This window comes from Cicer arietinum, chromosome 1 (genome assembly GCF_000331145.2).
Source record: "Cicer arietinum cultivar CDC Frontier isolate Library 1 chromosome 1, Cicar.CDCFrontier_v2.0, whole genome shotgun sequence".
Taxonomy (NCBI): Eukaryota; Viridiplantae; Streptophyta; class Magnoliopsida; order Fabales; family Fabaceae; genus Cicer; species Cicer arietinum.
The window spans coordinates 5788195-5808441 of record NC_021160.2 but is presented as its reverse complement, the minus strand read 5'-3'; the positions used below and the strand labels follow the sequence as shown (position 1 = coordinate 5808441).

The following is a 20247-nucleotide window of genomic DNA, read 5'->3' as shown; positions in this document are numbered from 1 at the left end:
AATATATAAGACTCCTTTCAAAAAAAGTTTTGTCAATTTTATAAGATTTTTTTTAAAAATTTCAATTATATTAATTACTCTTTTTAGTAATATACTTTTAGTTAATTATATATCTTTTATAATCAATAATAAATATTATTATAAAAACATTAATTAATTATAAAAATAATATTATACTTAACGGTACTTCTAAGAGCATAGATAATCCTTGTTATAATTTCGAAATAGTATTCCAAAGTAGATTGTTGAATAATGAACTGAATAAATACCATACCAAATTGGCTGCTTTATTTAATTTAATCGTAAAAAGCGAGCGTGAGGTGTTTACCGGTACATTTTGTGTTCGACATTGCTAAGCGGGAAAGTTGTAGCTAGAAACTTCCTCTCCGCTTGGTGATTGTGAAACCGAACCCAATTATCCGATTCTCACATTGATTGCTGCTTTTCTTATATTGAGTCTGTGTTGTATTGTGATATCAGTAGCACCACACTATCGCATCCACGCCGACGCGCCGTATTTTCAGCCAATATGGACCATCTGCTTAGATCAGCTCGTGCTTGCCGTTTACGTTACCGTTCACTTCCTTCTTCTCAAACCCTAATTTCTCACTTCTCACGCCGCCTTCACTCATTTCCCAGTACTTTCTCTCTAACACTTCCTTTCGTTTTAATCTCTTTCAATTATTTGTTATCATAATTGAATTTATCGTTCTTGATTTTTGTTTAGAAGTAGAATCTGCATCTGCTCGATCCACCTCCTTTGTTTCCGATGTTTCGAGTTCGCGACGGGATTTAGGATCGTATTCGTTGCTTCCTGCTATTTTGGCTGGGATTTTTGGAATTCGATTGGTGGAAACGGCTTATGCAGATCAAGCTAATGAGGATGTGCAAGAAATTGCTAAGAAAGAGCGTCAGAGAATTCAGGAGTTGCTTACAACTAGGGGAATTCGACAAGGTTCTTATCCTCGCTTCAATGTCGCTGTTAAAGGCCAGAAGGTTATTTATTGCATTTTGTTGTTATCTTATTTGCTTAATGTATCTTAGAATTAATAATTAATATATCGTAGGTGTTCCTTGGCTAACTTCTTTCAACCATCGAAATTTTTTTGATATGATAAGTTGAGATGTCATTATTATTAAAAATGATGTAATTAAAGCCATTATGATTTGAAAAGTTATTCCTGTAAACCAGAAAATGAGGTTTAGCTGAAAAAGAACAAGAGAAACACACTTCCACTCATAGTTCTAAATTGCGGTCTGCAACGGCTGCAGCAGTATAAATGTTTTAGAGGTTCCCTAACTGCTTCCCAAATCTCTACCACAATTGCAGCTGCATTAGTCTTCGTTTTTTTTCTTCTCACAATATCAAGGTTCACAGCATAATTGCAATCACAATTTTGTACCATGCTTCCACTACCTATCATTTATTTAATGTGTAAATACACAAGCGGACATATTTTATTTGTTCTTTAACATTTCACCATTTCAGTACTGCTTTCATCTTTCTTTCCTGGTAGCTGATCTGACTGCAAGACAAATTTGTTTGCCATTCTGTCCTTTTTCTAGATGATATCCAATACTTTTTGAAATTCAACCTAGATTTTAATTTCATGGGTGACATGATTCGATTTCAGCCTCTCTTTTTCATCAATGACATTGACTTGGCCACATCCTACCTTTTTAAAAAAAAATCAAAAGACACGATTTTCAATTGCCATGTGCTAGTTTGTTGCTGTGATGTGATTTTACTGCCATGGAAGTCAAACTATATCTGATGGAGGAATTACAAATAATAGGTCAGTATCAAGTTTCAAATTCCTCCTGGTTGTGAAGTTTCACAACTTATTGCAAATCTTACTGCACATCTTGGACTGAAATCTGAAGGCAATGGTGGTGGTTCAGATATGATTTTGCGTTCTTGGGACAGGTACTTCATTTTCAATTTCCATGATCTAAGGAATGCTGATGCACTTGTTTATGGCTTATGATGGCTTTGTTAGTTAAAATTCTCAATGTTTCTTGTGACCTATCCACAGCACAGTTGCTTGGCAACTTACCCTTACTCATCCATCAAATAAAAAACATACTCAACAGAATGAACCGTCATCGATAGATACAAATGCACATGATGAAGATCTATGTATACTTATCTTTCATTCTCTTATTGGCTCAGATAAAGTTGTAAGCCTTTAAATTTGCAACTTCTTAATTTGATGTTTACAATTTTGTGCTACTGTGCATTGAAAAAAGTGGTAATCATTCATCAGAAAATTATCTTCTTTGGCCATTATTGCAGGAAATTGAATTTATGAAGCAAGGGAACTTGAGTCCCCAAGAGCTTGATGCTTTCATATCTGTTTTACAATTAGCTGGTAACAAGTTGGTAGAAAGAAACCCCCTAGAAGGAAAGCCAAGGGAAGACACTGAACATACGCCATCTCTAGATAAATCTATTTCTAGTCTTGAGGCCATGGGAGTAAGAACATATGGACTCAATGAACCCATAGGTACATCAAATGGTGAGATATCATGGGACAACATTGCCGGGTACGAGCATCAAAAACGGTACGTGAATCTATGTAAATTTGGAAATTCTATCTCTATTTTCTGGTTAGCTTAGTGTTCTATTTCATTTAGAAAGCAAATGTTGTCGACAAAGATTTTCAATTTTTTATTTCGATACCTGAGATACAAGTGGACCTGGTAGGAATCAGTTCCGAATACAATAGAAAATAGTGTTTATTGTTAAAAAAACAATTAAACTTCAGGTATTTGAGAGACCTGGTTCTCTCTCACCCTTTCTATCAGCGGAGCTAGTCCTTCCCATTGATTCCTATCAATGCGTTACCTATCTATCTATCTATCAGGACCAAACTAAAATAGACACGAAATTCATTCACCTTTTTTAAAAAACTCTCTTGGAAATTACATTGCTTGCTGTGTACGTGCTCGGTTGTTTATTTCGTGTCATATAACTTGTTAGTTCACATATTTTTCTGTTAATTGAGGCACATTTAGGGCCCAGCCCATGTAATGATATGATACTAGTATTCGGAAGGAAATAGAGATTCGTACGTCATTCTCATTAAATTTGATTAGCTATGTATGCTTAGTTTAATCTCTATATTTCACTAGAGGATTAGAACTCTTCAAATATTTTTATTCCTTTCCTTTCTGTATTTGTATATACATAACACCTTTGTATTATCTGTTGACATGTGTTCTCAGCTATGGAACTCATTTACCAACAGCCGTAAAGTACTTATGTTTACTTAACCTTCAATTAAACATTTTGTAGGGTAATAGAAGATACAATACTATTGGCTTTGCATAGTCCTGAAGTATATGATGATATTGCTCGAGGGACTCGGCATAAGTTTGAGTCTAACAAACCTCGAGCCGTGTTGTTTGAAGGTCCACCAGGTTTGTCAGATTCTTTTATATCAGGCTTCTTAAATTGTGGAAAATTGGGGTAAAATTTTGGCAACTATAATTTTTTAATGGAAAATTTCATCTTACTGTTTAATGTTTATAAAGCTTTTCTTAAATGATTGGGCATAAATACAACAAGAATTGATATTATTTATTTACATTTTGGGACATCAAATGTACCTATGATTTTCAAACTACTATTATTTCTTGTATTGGATTATAAGGAATACGACTAGCTAAATTGTTTTGAGAAGAAACTGCACTTGTAGAACTGTTCTTCTATGAAGTTGGAATCTGAATTTAGTGAAAAGAAACTTACTATGATGATACGACAACATTTAATTTTCATTCTTCTGACTGCTAAGTAATAAAATATGTTTGAGTGGCATATTTTTATGGTTACAGGTACAGGGAAAACCTCTTGTGCCCGTGTTATTGCCAATCAAGCGGTAAGCTGATTTTGTACTCTTGTGCATCTGTACCCATAAGCTTTATTGTTGCACTGATTCCTGAATATCCTCCCCTGCCCTTAACTGAGAATAAAAAAGAAAGATAATAAATTAAAGCTGTCAGGGGCTCGTGTATGATATGAAGTTGTTAGGCACACAGGACATGTTGAAATTGTATGTCACTTTCAATTGCTGTGCAGCTTCCTCTCATGAGGAAGTAGGATCTTCTCTTTTTCACGAAGAAAACTGGACCGTGTATTGACTAATTGGTGGCCTTGTATTTTACTTTTGACCCTGCATAAATGTTTGACTTTATATCTTCCACAGCTACATTCTAAGAATGTTATCGTGGTCACCATGCACATGTTAAGAAGTTTCAGTACTTCAAGAACTGAGTTCTGGGTTGTCTTTGAAAGACTACTTATGGATGGGAAACTTATCATTTTAGTACATTGCAATTGTCTTTGCAAGAGGGAGGAAATGGTGGGTAGGTAGGTGTTCTAACTGGTGCCACAATCTTATCTTAATCACAATTTGAAATAGGTTTAATGTGTGATTACCCTTCATTTTTTTGGGCCAAATGGGGGGAGCTGGTTTCCAGCTGATGTTTTTGGGCAGGGAAAGGGGGTTGGGATCAAATTTCACACTTCCTCCTTTAGTGGGTAGGGAACTCATGAGCTATAACACACAAGCATGTAAAGTACCATTCCATAGCCATGTAAATGTTGATTATGAATGTTATCCTGCCAGTTCGAATAATGATGCTCGGGGTTTTTACTTAGGTTTAATACAGTGTTCATAGTATGCTGTTCTATATACTAAATTATGCAGAATTTGTATTTTGCTCTTGCGTTCGGTTCCATTGTGTTCCTAGCATGCCTTCAATATAATAGAAATTATGTGGAGTGAATTATGTAGAATTTTGTATTTTGAGCTTGAGTAACTGAACTCAAATCCACGTTCAACTTAACTTGGCAGGGTGTCCCTTTGCTCTATGTGCCCCTTGAGGTAGTCATGTCTGAGTTCTACGGTAAAAGTGAACGCCTTCTAGGGAAAGTGTTTTCTCTAGCAAACGATCTTCCTAATGGTGCTATTATATTTTTGGATGAGGTAATCAAGTGATAAATTTTGTTGAAGAGTTGCTATGTGCCTCTTGTTGATTTCTGTTTGATTTCTCTGTGTTGTTTGTGTTTTTCTTGACATGTAGATTGATTCTTTTGCTGCTGCTCGTGATAGTGAAATGCATGAAGCTACACGTAGAATATTGTCAGTATTACTGCGACAGGTTAATATTGTTGCCATACCCTTAGAAATTCACTTGGTTTGTTTCTGTGATATTTCTTCTTCTGGCCTTTTTTATGCAAAGTTTCCAGACTACTTTCTGGCTGTATGGAGCTTTTCCTCTCTTTTCCTTTTAATCAATACAGGTCTTATCAAAACCCTTGTTATGTAAAAAGTAAACTCTTGTATCAAACTTTCAACAGCTCATCCAATCTATATCAGCTTGGTGAAAGTCTTGAAGTCTTTATGAAATTCGACTGAAGAATGGAACAAATTTTGCAGATAGATGGCTTTGAGCAGGATAAGAAAGTGGTTGTCATTGCTGCCACAAATAGAAAGGAAGACCTTGATCCTGCATTAATTAGGTGAGCTTAAGACAAATTGCTCTATAGCTTGCAAAGTTTACATAATTGTTCATTCAGGAGCCACAAATCTTAACCTGGCTGTTTTTTTCTTTCTTCTTGTAGTCGGTTTGATACTATGATCACTTTTGGTTTACCTGATCATCATAATCGTCAGCAGATAGCATCCAAATATGCAAAGCACCTGTCCAAAGCCGAACTTGATGAACTTGCAAGAGTTACAGAAGAGTAAGTTGGACTAACTATTGAGTTCCCTCCTAGATGTATTCATGGGTAGAAAATGAGGGAAGTATATAGATAGATGCGTTCATCTTCTTAACTTCCACCAACCAATGCACATTCTTAATCTTGATATTGATTATTAGAATCAGACCTTAGCCATTTTTCCTAACTTCAGCATGCTATGCCGTTTTTTTTAAATACCACGCTCTAGTTACAGTTTTTTATTGACGAATATTAGGAAAATGTTAATAGTACTGAGTGAACTTTGGACCTCTTGTATATAACTATTTTTGTCGTTATTTTCTTGTTCATTGGTGGTTCTTGTTTTAGTATGTCTGGAAGAGATATTAGAGATGTTTGTCTGCAAGCGGAACGATCCTGGGCATCAAAGGTAACAAGCAAAATTTCAATTTCCAGTTTGATATAGTATACTAAGGTAAAAGCATCTATTCATGGTTGGACAGATTATTCGGGGACAAATATCCAAAGATGACGAAGAAGTGAACCTTCCACATTTACAAGAATATATAGAGTGCGCCACAAACCGACGGGAAGCGCTGCTTAGTACTGCTGCAAAGAGGAAGCTCCAAAGTTCTTCCCGAAACAGGATAATAAGTGACTAAGCACATGTTTGTTTGGGCGGTGGGTAAGAGATAAACGCGCATCCATTTAGAAACCAGAGTTTGTAGCCTCTACTTTATCACATTGAAATGTCCTTCGACCGTGCGATTGAGGTAGAGAGATGAACAACCAAACATTGGCTAAGACTTGGGACCTCATTTGACAGAGCTCAAAGGCTTGATTATTATTTTCTGTTTTAATATTAACTTATTCATATAAAGAACCCTCAAATTGGACTTTTTGTAGTGGTTAAGGACTAACTTGTTTCTTTGACTTATTTTCTCTCTGAAAAAGAAAGAGTTTGACCTATTTTAGCTTATATTTTTTTTGTATAGGAATAATAAACTAACTTTAAAATGTTTTATTTATATAATTACACATATATTGATTGTAATTTGTTAGTGTAAATTTTTTTACATTTACAATATATCGAAAATAAATTCGTATTAAAGTGGACATATTCTCCTTAAAAAAAAAGTGAGCATATAAATTTATTATTTTTGATAAATATTTTGTCCCGTTGATATTTTACTTTTTTTCTTGTAAGTTGAAGTTAAGTTAAACGCTATTTTTAAAAGATGTTGAATAATTAAGGAGTTCGTTCATCTTTACAAAAAACCAAGTTGTTTGTGATTCTATAATTTTATTTTTAATTTTTTGAGATAGAAAATGTACAAGTTTCAATACAATTTAGTAAATGCTTCAAGAATACATATTGATATTTTTCAAAAATCTTTTAAGCTAAAAATAAAACAATAATTACTCAATAACTTAGCTTTTTGTCTAAAGCTTTTGTTTAAGCTTAAATAAATTTTTAATCTTTATAAAATTTCAACAATTTAATTTTAATGTATGTAAAATAAAATTATAACTTTTAATCTATACAAAATTATTCAACAAACAGTATTAATTACTACTTAAATGAAATAAATTTAATTAACCTTCAATTCAAAAAAATTAAAATGAATTTTTTTTCAAGCATGTTAGAACATTGTAAAAAGTTCTTTCACAAAATTTAGAATTTAAGTTTGGATGAATTAAATATAAAAAACTAAAGAAAAAAATAGTAAAAATATAGATTTAAAAATCAAAATTTGAGCTCATTTTTTGTGGATAAATTTTTTATATTGTTGAAAATATACTTGAAAAAAATCCATTCAAAAACATATATTTTATTAACAGAGACTAAAAGTGCATGCATGATAATTGTGTATAAACTAAAAATTGTATTTTTATTTTATATAGACTAAAATTGAAAAATTAAAATTTATAAAGATTAAAAGTATATTTAATCATTTATTTTTTACTTTTAAAGTATTCACCAAGTTTCATATAACATGTCACATTTGTAATATTAATTGTCTAGAGTTATGTCCCTTTCAATTACTAATGAAACATTATTGCATATATTTCTTTTTGATTAATATACTTTTAAGAGTTCAATCCATCAAACTACTACACCAACTATTTTTTTTATATAAAAGTATTTTAATAAATAAAACTCAATTTTATCATAAAAATTAATACAGATTATTGTGTATAACCAAAGTGACAACACGTGATATAAGATTCATCCAAAAGGAAACATATGGTTCAGTGACTTTATTCGGTTATATACTCTCAAATCTAAATTTCAGTCTTTCATCTCAAAATTTATACAGATCAAAGTCGTCTTTGTTCAAGTCAAAAAATGCTTCTCTCATTCTCATATGGTTCAGTGACTTCTTTACACAAAATCTTTATTTTGTTGGATTTATTGGCTTATTCAACACCATAATACACATTCACCGGAGATACAAATTTCATTATAAATTTTTTGAGATCAAAATGGTGCTTGAACTTGTGTGCAGATGTTTCACTTTTGATCTCATTCATGGACCCTGTTTCGTTGTTGTGGTGTCATCATCATAGTAAAAGTTCACTTCACCTGTAAACAAATTATCTTGGACAAGGTTGATCTTATCAAGTGAATCTTTAACAATTAGAAACGACATATCCTCAAAGTTTTCGTTGATGCCCAATTCAAATGAGATACCATCAAACCATTGACGTGGTGCTGCCATATTTTTGGGGTCTCCACTTAACTTAATATTTTAGTTTAATTGTTGTTTTAGTTATTCTATATGTTTCACTTTTGATCTCATTCATGGACCCTTTTTCGTTTGTTGTGGTGTCATCATCATAGTAAAAGTTCACTTCACCTGTAAACAAATTATCTTGGACAAGGTTGATCTTATCAAGTGAATCTTTAACAATTAGAAACGACATACCCTCAAAGTTTTCATTGATGCCCAATTCAAATGAGATACCATCAAACCATTGACGTGGTGCTGACATATTTTTGGGGTCTCCACTTAACTTAATATTTTAGTTTAATTGCTGTTTTAGTTATTCTATTCTAACTGAATCACGAAAATCGTTTTCCATTTTATTTCTCTCCAATTTTAGTTCCCTAAATATAATTTTGGTCTAAAACTAGATGAATTTTCATTTTTTTGCATTTATTTAAGGCACACTGTACATTAAGATCTCGTGGTGCAACAATTATACCTAAAATCTATGATCATAAATGGTGTAGTGTGACTTAAAAAAATGAAATTTCAACAAGTTTTGGATCAAAATTCTGTTTGAGGACCAAAACTGAAGATAAATAAAATAGGAGAACTACTTTCGTGATTCAGCTAAAATAGGAGGACCAAAACTGCAATTAAGTTTAATATTTTTTATTTTTAGAATTTCAAGTGATATATTTATCATTTCGTCTATAGACAAAAAAAGTTGATCGTAGTATTAAATTATTGACAGTTTTAATTATTTTATTAGTTTATCTTTAAAAAAAATTAATTTATGTTTTAATATAATATATATTATAAATTACAAAAAAAAGATGTAAAATAGTTATAGGTAGATTAATAAAGAAATTATTAATGGAGTTGAAAAATTAAGGGAGATCTAATAAAAAAAGTGCAAAGAAAAATCTAAAAGAATTCTATATTTAGGAACAAAAGTGGTAAATGTTAATGAAAATAGGATTATTGAAATTTAAATTAACAAAAATATTTTACTAACATCTTATTTTAAATATATTTGAGACATCTAAGTAAGCAATCACATATAAAATTGTAGTTAATTCAGTGGAGCTGATTGTGAATTTAGACCACAATTAAAATTTGAGACAATAAAATAGTTGATTAACTATAATTTTAATGGTAAATTGAATTAAACATTCATTTAATTAAATTTATATTTTGAAATATGATTAAATAAATGTGATATATATATTTCGATTACCATTATCAATAAATTAAATGAGAAATTTAAATGAATCAAAAATACCAATTGAGATTAAATTTAGTATTCCACATAGAAATGTATTCACATTTAATATTTAAGGTACGTCGAATTAAATTTTACCTCGTATGAAGAGAATTTATAAAATAAAAACAAAAAAAATTAAATATATATTTTTTTGGACAAAGTGGTATTCACCGCTTAAAATCAAACAAGTTCCAAAATGGTTCGGTTTAAAAATATCATATTTGCAAATTTATTTAAGATTTATTAATATATTATTGATTTAAATCATAAACTTGTAACCATCGCAATATTTTTTGGCTTGCTTGGAGTTTTGAACCATTTTTTACGTATCGGTCCCACATGTACCTTATATTATTGAACATATAGTACTATACTACTACTAAATCGCAAGATATTGCTCTTTCTCTCTCTCACTCTCTCCCGTTGTTGTGAGTGCTCAAATCAATGGCGTCGCGGGACAACAAGAAGGCATCCAGTAGTCGAGCTGGAAGAATTCGCCCTCTTTCCGATCTGAACCGACCATCCGCTGATTCCGACAGCGACTCCGATGGCCCTCAAGAGTATTACACCGGCGGCGAGAAAAGGTTCTTTTTCTTTTATCTCTCTTCTAAATTACCCAACCTTCCTAATCATTTTCATTTTTTTTTATTGATTTTTATTGTAATTGCTATTCGCTGCTTCTTCTATTTATATATCATACTCATGCTTTACTTGTTTGAGCTACATCAGAACCAAGTTATATAGTTGAATAATCTAGGGTAATTCTCTCATGGAACGAAGCATTAGTTAATAAAAACTGTGGATTGTGAATTTAAGCAATACAGTGAAGTGACTGAACTATGTAATGGAGATAGATGTAAGGGTTGGGATGAATACTTATTAGGGCACAATTGTTTTGCCAAAATGGTTTCTATTTTTTTACTCATTAATTAGTAATTGTTGAATAGTGGAAATTGCACTGAGCTTTCTAACACTCTATGATCTTTGATGTGTGTCATTTGATGAACCCTTTTCCCCCAATTGCTCCTGTCTATGTTCATTTGAATGGATTGGTGGCTCTTCATCCTGTTACACTTTTTTGCACACTGCCGTGATATTATAGGAAACTCTCCTGAAATAATGACAAGTGATTACAATTCATGTTATTCTATTGCGCTTACACAATTACAAAGTTCTTTCAGAGTTTTCTCGAAATCATTTTTGGGTGGAAGCATTTGAAAATTAATCCGAAGGGATTTAAAAATGGTAAAATTGTGTTTGGTGTTGTCAAATAGCAGCGCTATAGTGTATCAGAATTTTAACAAATTGTTATTGTTCTGCAATATGCTATTTAGGACAAAGTGTTGTTAAAGTAGCGACTAAAGCAGCGTTACAGCATAGCATAATTTGAACAATATGCTATTTTCCGCGACGGACAACATTGATTGTGCTTTTGATGAGCACCCTCAAACTTTTACTTCAAAACTAATTTGCTCGGGATTTGGAACCCCCATTCAGATCTAGTTCAACTTGTTAATGAATGGGAGGGGACATAAAGTTCTCAAAGCGACGTGTTTTTGTCATTTCCTGATCTACTTTGTTCAAATAGCCACTCTCTCTTTGCTCTTTCTGGGTCTAATGACAATGCTCTTACAACTTTTGGGAGCCTTTTGAGGTCGTCAATGTCTTATGCGAAGCTTTATATTATGACTTTAGCATTGCTCTCTTGATCTTATTGGACTACACAGTTAAAAAATTTACTTTGAATGTATGAAGTCAACCAATTTATTGCCGAATTTTAGGGAAATGTAGTGGACTAGGTAACCACTCAAACTCTCAATTTTCATATCCTCCAATTTGTAGGATTTGGAATGGAACACTTTTATATTTTAAGATGGTCATTTACTATGTTGATCCCCGATGCTGTAACCTTTTAGTTCACAGCTAGGTAATTAAATGGTATTCCCTATTTTGCGACTAGCGGGGCTAGAGCCAGCGGTCGCAGAGCCTCTGAGGGGTCTGCTGCAACGCTAAACATGGATGTGTTGCATTTTTCTGGAGCGGTTGTTGCAGTCACAGATATGCTGAATGTGGTCTATTGCAGCCACTTTAGACGTTTTCCAGCCTTAATCTAGTGTCTACAGGGCTTTACTGGATCTAGTGTTTTCTGATCACGATCAGATGTTTGCTGGCCAGAACCTTCACAGGAAGAGAAGTAACCTAAAAAAAGCATGAAATAAGAAAGTGAATACAAGAAATGGAGGTGGAGGAGGACAGAGATGCGCAGTCATTATTGCAAGATTGTGCGAGTTGGTGTTGAACGCGGCTGATGGGAGAAAGAAGAGGCTAGGTTTTTATTTTTATGAAATGGGGGAGTGATAGTGAGTTGGGCCCTAGTTTGGCGGGAGGTACGTAAAGCACGGACAAGAATTGTTCCAATGAGGATTCAAGTCTGCATCTATAGTATAAGCCTAAAAATTGTTGAATGAAACATTAATTATATTAAACTCTTACTTTATAAAAATTAATATGTATCTATATAGTATTAATTACTAAACTAAATATTTAATACAACTTATTTAGCATAATTATTTAGTATTAATAATTTATTAAAAAAAGTTAGAATAGCAGCCATATCGCTATTCCAATTTCGGGCCATATGCTCCGTGTGTCTATCTGAGAGACAATGAAGATAACACGAGGAGAAATATTTGAATAACTCTACTCAATTAATTATCATTGTTACTTTCAAACAAAGGAAACAGGATCCTCACCAATCCCTAATTAAAAATTTCAACAATAATGATTCCTTTCACTCTATCTGATTCTAAACCATTCCACTTCGGTCCATTCAAGACGTTCAAACATAGCCTTATGATTGACTTGCTTTACGTCTCTAGAACCTCAAGCACCTGTTAGTGAAAAAGTCACTTTGACTACCTTGATTGAAAGTGTTGAAATTTAGTATATTAAAAGTTGGATTTTGAAAGGTTATGCACCTGTTGATTAAAGTGCATCCGTAAATGTAATCATACTTTCTAAACTTTTTTTGTTTTATATACATAGGAAGTTTACTGGTTTCATTTATCCTGCACAAGATTTAAGATAAACATGTTAATGTTTAGTTTGTTTTATAACAATTGTGCATTATGTCTCCAGTGGAATGCTTGTCCAGGACCCTTCAAAAGGAAATGATGTGGATGCAATTTTCAACCAAGCTAGGCAACTTGGAGCTGTGGAAAGGCCTCTTGATCAGCTTCAGGAACCTCCAAGGTCAACAAGCTTTACTGGAACTGGCAGGTTACTCTCAGGAGAAACTGTGCAGTCTACTTCTCAATCTCAGCAACCTGAATCTATTGTTCACAACATTGTTTTTTGGAGTAATGGTTTCACCGTAAATGATGGACCTTTGAGGAGATTGGATGATCCTACAAATGCCTCATTTTTGGAGGTACTGTATTAAGATTCTTATGATGACAACTGGTTGGAGGGTAGAAAGTTTTAAGAGTAATGAGGCTGTTTACCAAAAAGAGATTACTCCTGAGTCCCAAGCTGTTGAAGTTTGAGTTTTTTTGTATCATTATTCAGGGAACAATGGAATATCTCAATAAATTTCACTTATTTTGGAAGTTTACTGTAGGTTGCTCTTACAATCTCTTGATGAGACTATCTAAGAATGTGCCTGATATGTGTTTAGGGAACTATTACTTTCTTCATCGTTATATCAATGGTTCTGTTGTGTTAAATGATATTTGCTATTTTTGAATGCAGAGCATTAAAAAATCTGAATGCCCCAAAGAGCTTGAACCTGAAGATAGGAAGTCATCTGTAAATGTCAACCTCATAAGGAGGAATGAGAACTATCGTGTGAGTTTTCTATTTGAATTATTTGGTCTGTCTTTGTCATATTTGCTTTGAAACTTAATTCAGGTCCTTTGTTATACATTGTTATTATTAGTAGTAGTATTACTTATTATATAAAATCACACGTTTCCAATGTATAATTCACAAGTGCACTTTGTCTCACCAACAGGAACCCGAAAAGAGCCAAGCTTCATTTCAGGGAGTGGGAAGAACACTTGGGAGCAGCTCCACTTCAACCGCACCAGAGACCCACAACGCCCCCACCTCAGCTCCGCCCCCTTCTGCTGGTCTGGTGGTTGATCAGTCACTGCCATCAACTTCAATACAACTCAGGTTAGCGGATGGAACCCGCTTGATATCACATTTCAATTATCACCACACAATCGGTGACATTCGTGGCTTCATTGATGCGTCTAGACCTGGGGGTCGGCGGAATTATCAACTTCAGCTGATGGGTTTCCCCCCAAAGGTTTTAGCTGATGAAACACAAACTATAGAGCAAGCAGGATTGGCAAATTCAGTTGTGATGCAAAAGTTTTAGAAAACTTCTGCATCAAAGTCTTATTCCATTAGTTATATATGCTGCATAGAAATGATATGCTGCATAGAAATGATGAACAAAAACAAATAGGAAAATTATGTAGTCTTGAGGGGATATATCTTATTTTTGTGACTCAAGCTTTCTCATATACTATATTTGCTTTAGGATCAGTTAGTGGCTTATCTTTGGACTTAATTATGTGTTATGATATAATTGTGTTGTGTCTCCATACTAGCTGGGCCTAATGGCTGGATTTGATATTTTTATTGAATAGTTCTTTAAAGTGTAGAATAATCCTCATATTTGTTATTTGTGCACTAAAAATTACTAATTGTCGGCCATTTTCGTTTAGATCTTATAACATAACATTTTGGTTTTCAGATTAGTCTTAAATATTGAATACGTTAAAATAAATTGGTTCTTAAAGATTTAATTAATTTTAGGTATTGGACTTTAAAAACAAATTTAAACAGGATAAAGTTTGGATTATAACGATGGATGATTTTAGTTTTTCTTTTATTTTAAGCACTAATATGACATCTTGTGTAAAATAGAAAATTATCATAAACTTCTAGATAATAAGTCACTTTCAAACATGTTTCACTGTATCGCTGAAAGCATCACACAGACGCTCAATTTCTATATGTCAAAATTGGATGTCACACAGAAGCATCTATTTGAAGCTGAGACAGTTTATAACGATATCAAAACCAAAAGAGATGAGACAGTTTATAACGATATCAAAACCAAAAGAGATGAAATGAAGAAAAAGCATAGATTCTGCATTGAAGGTATATGGAATGAAAAGATAGAACAGAAATAGGGTAGAGTTGGATAATGAAAATGAACGGGTTCTCACAAAGATTTGGTTTTTCTTTGCATTTTTGTGAGTTCGTTGTTGACATGAACGGGTTCTCACAAAGATTTGGTTTTTCTTTGCATTTCTGTGAGTTCGTTGTTGACGTGTGACATCGTTTTGTTAATCATCTTGATGTAACGTTTTTTTTTTCTTTCCATTTTGTGTCGTGTTCATGGTTCAGATTGACAGGCCAGTTCGATCCATTACACGTTCAATCAATGACTTGTCGTTAACTCTATACATCTGAAAGCATGAGTATTCTGGTTACTTTCATTAAGTCAAAATAGTTGTAGACATTTTTCCATTATATGTTATCAACTTGAATGTTGCAAGTTTGTTAACAGATTCATCACTTTTAGTTTTTAGTGACTTTGAATTTATGTTGTCTTGGATGTACTCTATCAATTCGAATGAATGAACATCTTTTTGTTAGTAAAAGAAGAGAAAAAAATTATATTTTGTTAGGTAATAATATTTTTTACTTAAAAACCGATATTCATTAATTCAAATTAGTATAATACATTGATCGAGAATACAACGTAAATTCGAAATCACTAAAATCGAAAATGATGAATTTGCAAATAAAGAATACCTAGATTAATAGCATAAAATGATCAAGTGTCTTTAAATGTGACAAAATTAAAGCGTCTCAAATATTCACATTTCTAGATATGTAATGTTGATTGAATTTGTACTAATTTCTCAATCTCTGTATCAAGTGAATACCACGCTAGGACGGAGAACATCGCACAAAGACGAATTACAGAAAAAATAAAAAATAAAATTATATCTACGTAGAAACCATTTATTTAAGACGAATTACAAGAAAAAAAAAATTAAAAAAAAAAAAAGAAAAGATAAATTATATTTATGTAGAAATTATTTATTTAAATATGAAGAAAAAATGTATAAATGAATGATTCTAGATTGAAAATTAACTTTAAAGTACTCCTCTTTTATGAACGAAGAAGAGACGATTAGGTAAAGAAGATGAAAGGTAATGTATATCGGCAATTTACAGCATTGCTCTAAGTTTTGGGAAAACATATTCAGTTTCAAGTATATCAACCAAAAAACGGATATCATATTGAGGAAAAAACAATTACAATATAGAAACATTGAATATTTCTGCATAACGTGTATAACTGTAGTTTCTTTTTTTTTTTTGACGCAGAGTCATACTGTAGATAAAATATTGCACATTTGAAAAATAGCCTGTATTACAATTTTAAGTGCACATCTGACAAATATGAGGATTATTCTACATTCTAAATAATAGGTCAATACAAATATCAAATCCATTCATTACGCCCAGCAAGTATGAAGACACAACACAATCATAATACCACATAATTAAGTTCAAAGATAAGCCACCCAACTGATTCTCAAGCAGATAGAGTATAGGATAAAGCTTGAGTCACCAAAAGAAGATATCCCCTGAAAACTAGGGGTTTCCTATTTGTTTTTGTTCTTCATTTCTATGCAGTATATAACAAGTAATGAAATAAGACTTTGTAGCAGAAGCTTGCTAAAATTTCTGTATGACAACTGAATTTGCCAATCCAGCCTGCTCTATAGTCTGTGTTTCATCAGCTAGAACCTTTGGAGGGAACCCCATCATCTGAAGTTGATAATTCTGCCGACCCCCTGGTCTAGACGTATCAATGAACGCACGGATGTTTCCGATTGTGTGGTGATAATTGAAGTGTGATATCAAGCGGGTTCCATCAGCTAACCTGAGTTGTATTGAGGTTGATGGCAATGACTGATCAACCACCAGAGCAGCAGAAGGGGGTGTAGCTGAGGTGGGAGCTGTTGTTGAGGCAACATTCGGCTCAGGGGACACTGAAGTGGAGCTGCTTCCAAGTGTTCTTCCCACTCCCTGAAATGAAGCTTGGCTCTTTTCGGGTTCCTGTTGATGTGACAGTGCAATTGTGATTTATACATTGGAAATGTATGATTTTAGATATAGGTAATAATAATGCATAACAAGGGAACTGGATTGAGTTTCATAGTACATTTGACAAAGACAAACCTAAGAACTCAAATAGAAAACTCACACGATAGCTTTCATTCCTCTTTATGAGGTTGACATTTACAGGTGACCTTCTATCGGCAGGTTCAAGCTCTTTGGGGCATTCGGATTTTTTAATGCTCTGCATTCAGAAATAGCAAATATCATTAAACACAATATAACCATTGACTGATATAAGAAAACCATGAAGAAAGTAATAGTTTTGCAAACGCATATCAGGGACGTTCTTAGATAGTTTCTCGTCAAGAGATCGTAAAAGCAACCTGCAGCAAACTTACAAAATAAGCTTGACATTCAGAGAAACTTAAATAGAAAAAAGTAAAGTTATATTAAAATTTATTGAGATATTCCATTGTTCCCTGAATAATGATAAAAAAAACTCTATCTTCTACTGCTCGTGACTCAGGAGTAATCTTTTTGGGTAAACAACCTCATTGCTCTTGAAACTTTCTACCCTCCAATCCATTGACAGAAGAAGAATCTTAATACAGTACCTCCAAAAATGAGGCATTTGCAGGGTCATCCAATCTCCTCAAAGGTCCATCATTTACAGTGAAACCATTACTCCAAAAAACAATGTTGTGAACGATAGATTCAGGTTGCTGAGATTGAGAAGTAGACTGCACAGTTTCCCCCGAGAGTAACCTGCCAGTTCCAGTAAAGCTTGTTGACCTTGGAGGTTCCTGAAGCTGATCAAGAGGCCTTTCCACAGCTCCAAGTTGCCTAGCTTGGTTGAAAATTGCATCTACATCATTTCCTTTTGAAGGGTCCTGGACAAGCATTCCACTGGAGAGACATAATGTACAATTGTTACAGACCATAAAATAAAATAAACATTGGAGTGTTTCTCTTACAAAATACATAAGACCAGTAAAACTTTCTAATACATAGAAACTTTCTATGTATATTAAACTTAAGGTTTAGAAAGCGTGATTACACATGTACTTATTTATCGAACAGGTGGATATTACGACAATCTTTCAAATACCAACTTTATAATACAAAATTTAAACACTTTAGATCAAGGTATTCGAAGTGACTTTTTCACTAACAGGTGCTTGAGGTTCTAGAAAAGTAAAGCATAGAAGTCAAACATAAGGCTATGTTTGTAGGCTTAGAACGGGATGAAGTGGAATGGTTTGGAGTCAGATAGACTGGAAATGAATCATTATTGTTTGAAAGTTTTAATTAGGGAATGGCAGAGATCCTGTTTCTTTTAATTGGAAGTAACAATGGTAATTAATTGAGTGGAGTAGATTACAAATATCTTCTGGTATTACCTATATCGTCAATCTTGGATAGAGACACGGAGCAGCCAATATAGACTGAGACTAGGATAGCAGGATGGCTGCTATTCTAATATTTTTAATATGTATTAAATATTTTATAATTTATACTAAATAAGTTATAATAAATTACTTTTTTAAGTAATTTATATTATATAATTATATATAAATTTGAATAAATTAAAAAAAAATGGTTTTTTTCAACAACATTTGGCTTTATACTATATGTGCAGACTGTTGTGGCATAAAATAAAGGTAGTGAAGCCTTTTGGGCTTGAAGGGCCCAATTCACACTTTTACTCTCCCATTTAATAAGATAAAAAAACCTAGCCCCTTCTTTCTTCCATCAGCCGCCTTCAACACCAAGTCAAACAAGCTTGCAGTAATGACTGCACGTCTCTATCCTCCTCCTCGTCCTACTCCTTTTCTTGTATTCTTTCTTGCTTCCTCTTCGTTACTTCTCTGCATGAGAAGGTGCTGGCCAGAAAACCCCGGATTGTGGCAGGAAAACCCCTGTAGATGCAAAATTGTGGCCTATTGCGTCCGTAGTGGGTGCAATAGACCACATTAGGCAAGATTTTGGAGCATCTTGTGGCCGCAGTAACTGCTCCATCAGATCGCAATGCACCCGTGTTTAATGCTGCAACCAACCCTGCGGCACTCTGCGATCGCGCTGTTATTGACAACATATGCAATTACCATTTAATTGCCTAGTTGTGGCCAAAAGGTTTCAGTATCAAAGACTAAAGTGTTAAATCACCATTTTAAAAACATAAAAGAAGCGTTCCACTCCAAACCCACTAAGTTGGAGGATATGAAAATTGAGAGTTTGAGTAGGCACCCAGTCAACTACGTTTCCTAAAACTCGCCAACAATGGGTTGATTTCCTTCATACATTCAAAGTAAAAAATTTAAACTACGTAGTTCCATAAGTTCAATTTTTGTATATATAAAACAGCTTAACCAATCAAAGGAGTAATGCTAAAGTCATCATAATATAAAGCTTCACATAATACATTAAAGACCTTAAAAGGCTCTCAAAATCCATAAGAGCATTGTCATTAAACCCAAGAAGAACAAAGAGAGAGTTGCTATTTGAACAAAGGAAATGACAAAAACATGTCACTCTGAGAACTTTTGTCCCCCCATTCTTTAACAAGTTGAGCTAGATCAGAATGGGTTTCAAGAAGCCCAAGCAAATTAGTCTTGAAGTAAAAGTTTGAAGGTGCTCATCAAAACCACAATTTTGTCCTTTCTAAATCCCTTAGGAAAAGTTTTCAAATGATTCACCCAAAAATGATTTCGAGAAAAATCTGAAAGAACCTTGTAATTGTATAGGTGCAAAAGAATAACATGAATTGTAATCAATTTTCTTTATTTAACGAAGATTTTTCCTAAAATATTAAGGCAATAAGCAAAAAAGTGTAACAGGATAAAAAGTCATCAATGAAGTGAAGCTATACAAGAGCAATTGGGGGAAAAGGGTTCTTCAAATGACACACGTCAAAGCAGTCACAATCCACAAACAATCATAGAGGGTTAGAAAGCTCGCTGCAATTTCCACTATTCAAAAATTACTAATTAATGAGTAAAAAAATAGAAACCATTTTGGCAAAACAATTGTGCCCTAATAAGTATCCATCCCAACCCTTACATCTATCTCCATTTCATAGTTCAGTCACTTCACTGTATTGCTTAAATTCACAATCCACAGTTTTTGTTAGAGAATTACCCTAGATTATTCAACCATATAACTTGGTTCTGATGTAGCTCAAACAAGTAAAGCATGAGTATGATATATAAATAGAAGAAGCAGCGAATAGCAATTACAATAAAAATCAATAAAAAATGAAAATGATTACGAAAGTTGGGTAATTTAGAAGAGAGATAAAAGAAAAAGAACCTTTTCTCGCCGCCGGTGTAATACTCTTGAGGGCCATCGGAGTCGCTGTCGGAATCAGCGGATGGGCGGTTCAGATCGGAAAGAGGGGGGATTCT

The 20247-nt window shown here is 33.3% G+C and overlaps 3 protein-coding genes across 4 annotated transcripts in view; 2 read left to right on the top strand and 1 right to left on the bottom strand.

Annotated features, from left to right (window-relative positions):
• Positions 1 to 254: 254 nt before the first annotated feature.
• LOC101513200 (uncharacterized) lies at positions 255 to 6761 on the top strand. 2 transcript variants are annotated; one of them, XM_012713832.3, is made up of 13 exons: positions 255 to 638; positions 731 to 996; positions 1797 to 1927; positions 2037 to 2181; positions 2297 to 2565; positions 3299 to 3423; positions 3838 to 3881; positions 4860 to 4991; positions 5089 to 5166; positions 5445 to 5527; positions 5630 to 5752; positions 6077 to 6137; positions 6211 to 6761. In XM_012713832.3, the coding sequence occupies exons 1-13, from the start codon at positions 530 to 532 to the stop codon at positions 6367 to 6369; spliced, it is 1725 nt and encodes a 574-aa protein (XP_012569286.1). In that variant the 5' UTR covers positions 255 to 529; the 3' UTR covers positions 6370 to 6761. The 2 variants fall into 2 exon arrangements, with proteins under 2 accessions (XP_012569286.1, XP_004486193.1); XM_004486136.4 differs by having other exon boundaries at positions 256 to 638; positions 728 to 996.
• Positions 6762 to 10058: 3297 nt separating this feature from the next.
• On the top strand, positions 10059 to 14369 carry LOC101512874 (plant UBX domain-containing protein 4-like). The gene is made up of 4 exons (XM_004486135.4): positions 10059 to 10269; positions 12824 to 13115; positions 13436 to 13531; positions 13698 to 14369. Exons 1-4 carry the CDS (start codon positions 10130 to 10132, stop codon positions 14067 to 14069), a joined length of 900 nt encoding a protein of 299 aa, XP_004486192.1. The 5' UTR covers positions 10059 to 10129; the 3' UTR covers positions 14070 to 14369.
• A 1800-nt stretch (positions 14370 to 16169) lies between these two features.
• LOC101512569 (plant UBX domain-containing protein 4-like) overlaps positions 16170 to 20247 on the bottom strand; it is a 4287-nt gene continuing 209 nt past the window's right edge. Inside the window, exons 2-5 of the mRNA XM_004486134.4 lie at positions 20153 to 20237; positions 17458 to 17749; positions 16989 to 17084; positions 16170 to 16840 (exon numbers count right to left, since the gene is read on the bottom strand). Coding sequence (XP_004486191.1) covers positions 16457 to 16840; positions 16989 to 17084; positions 17458 to 17749; positions 20153 to 20237 — 857 coding nt within the window. The 3' untranslated portion in view covers positions 16170 to 16456. The remainder of the gene's footprint in view (positions 16841 to 16988; positions 17085 to 17457; positions 17750 to 20152; positions 20238 to 20247) is intronic.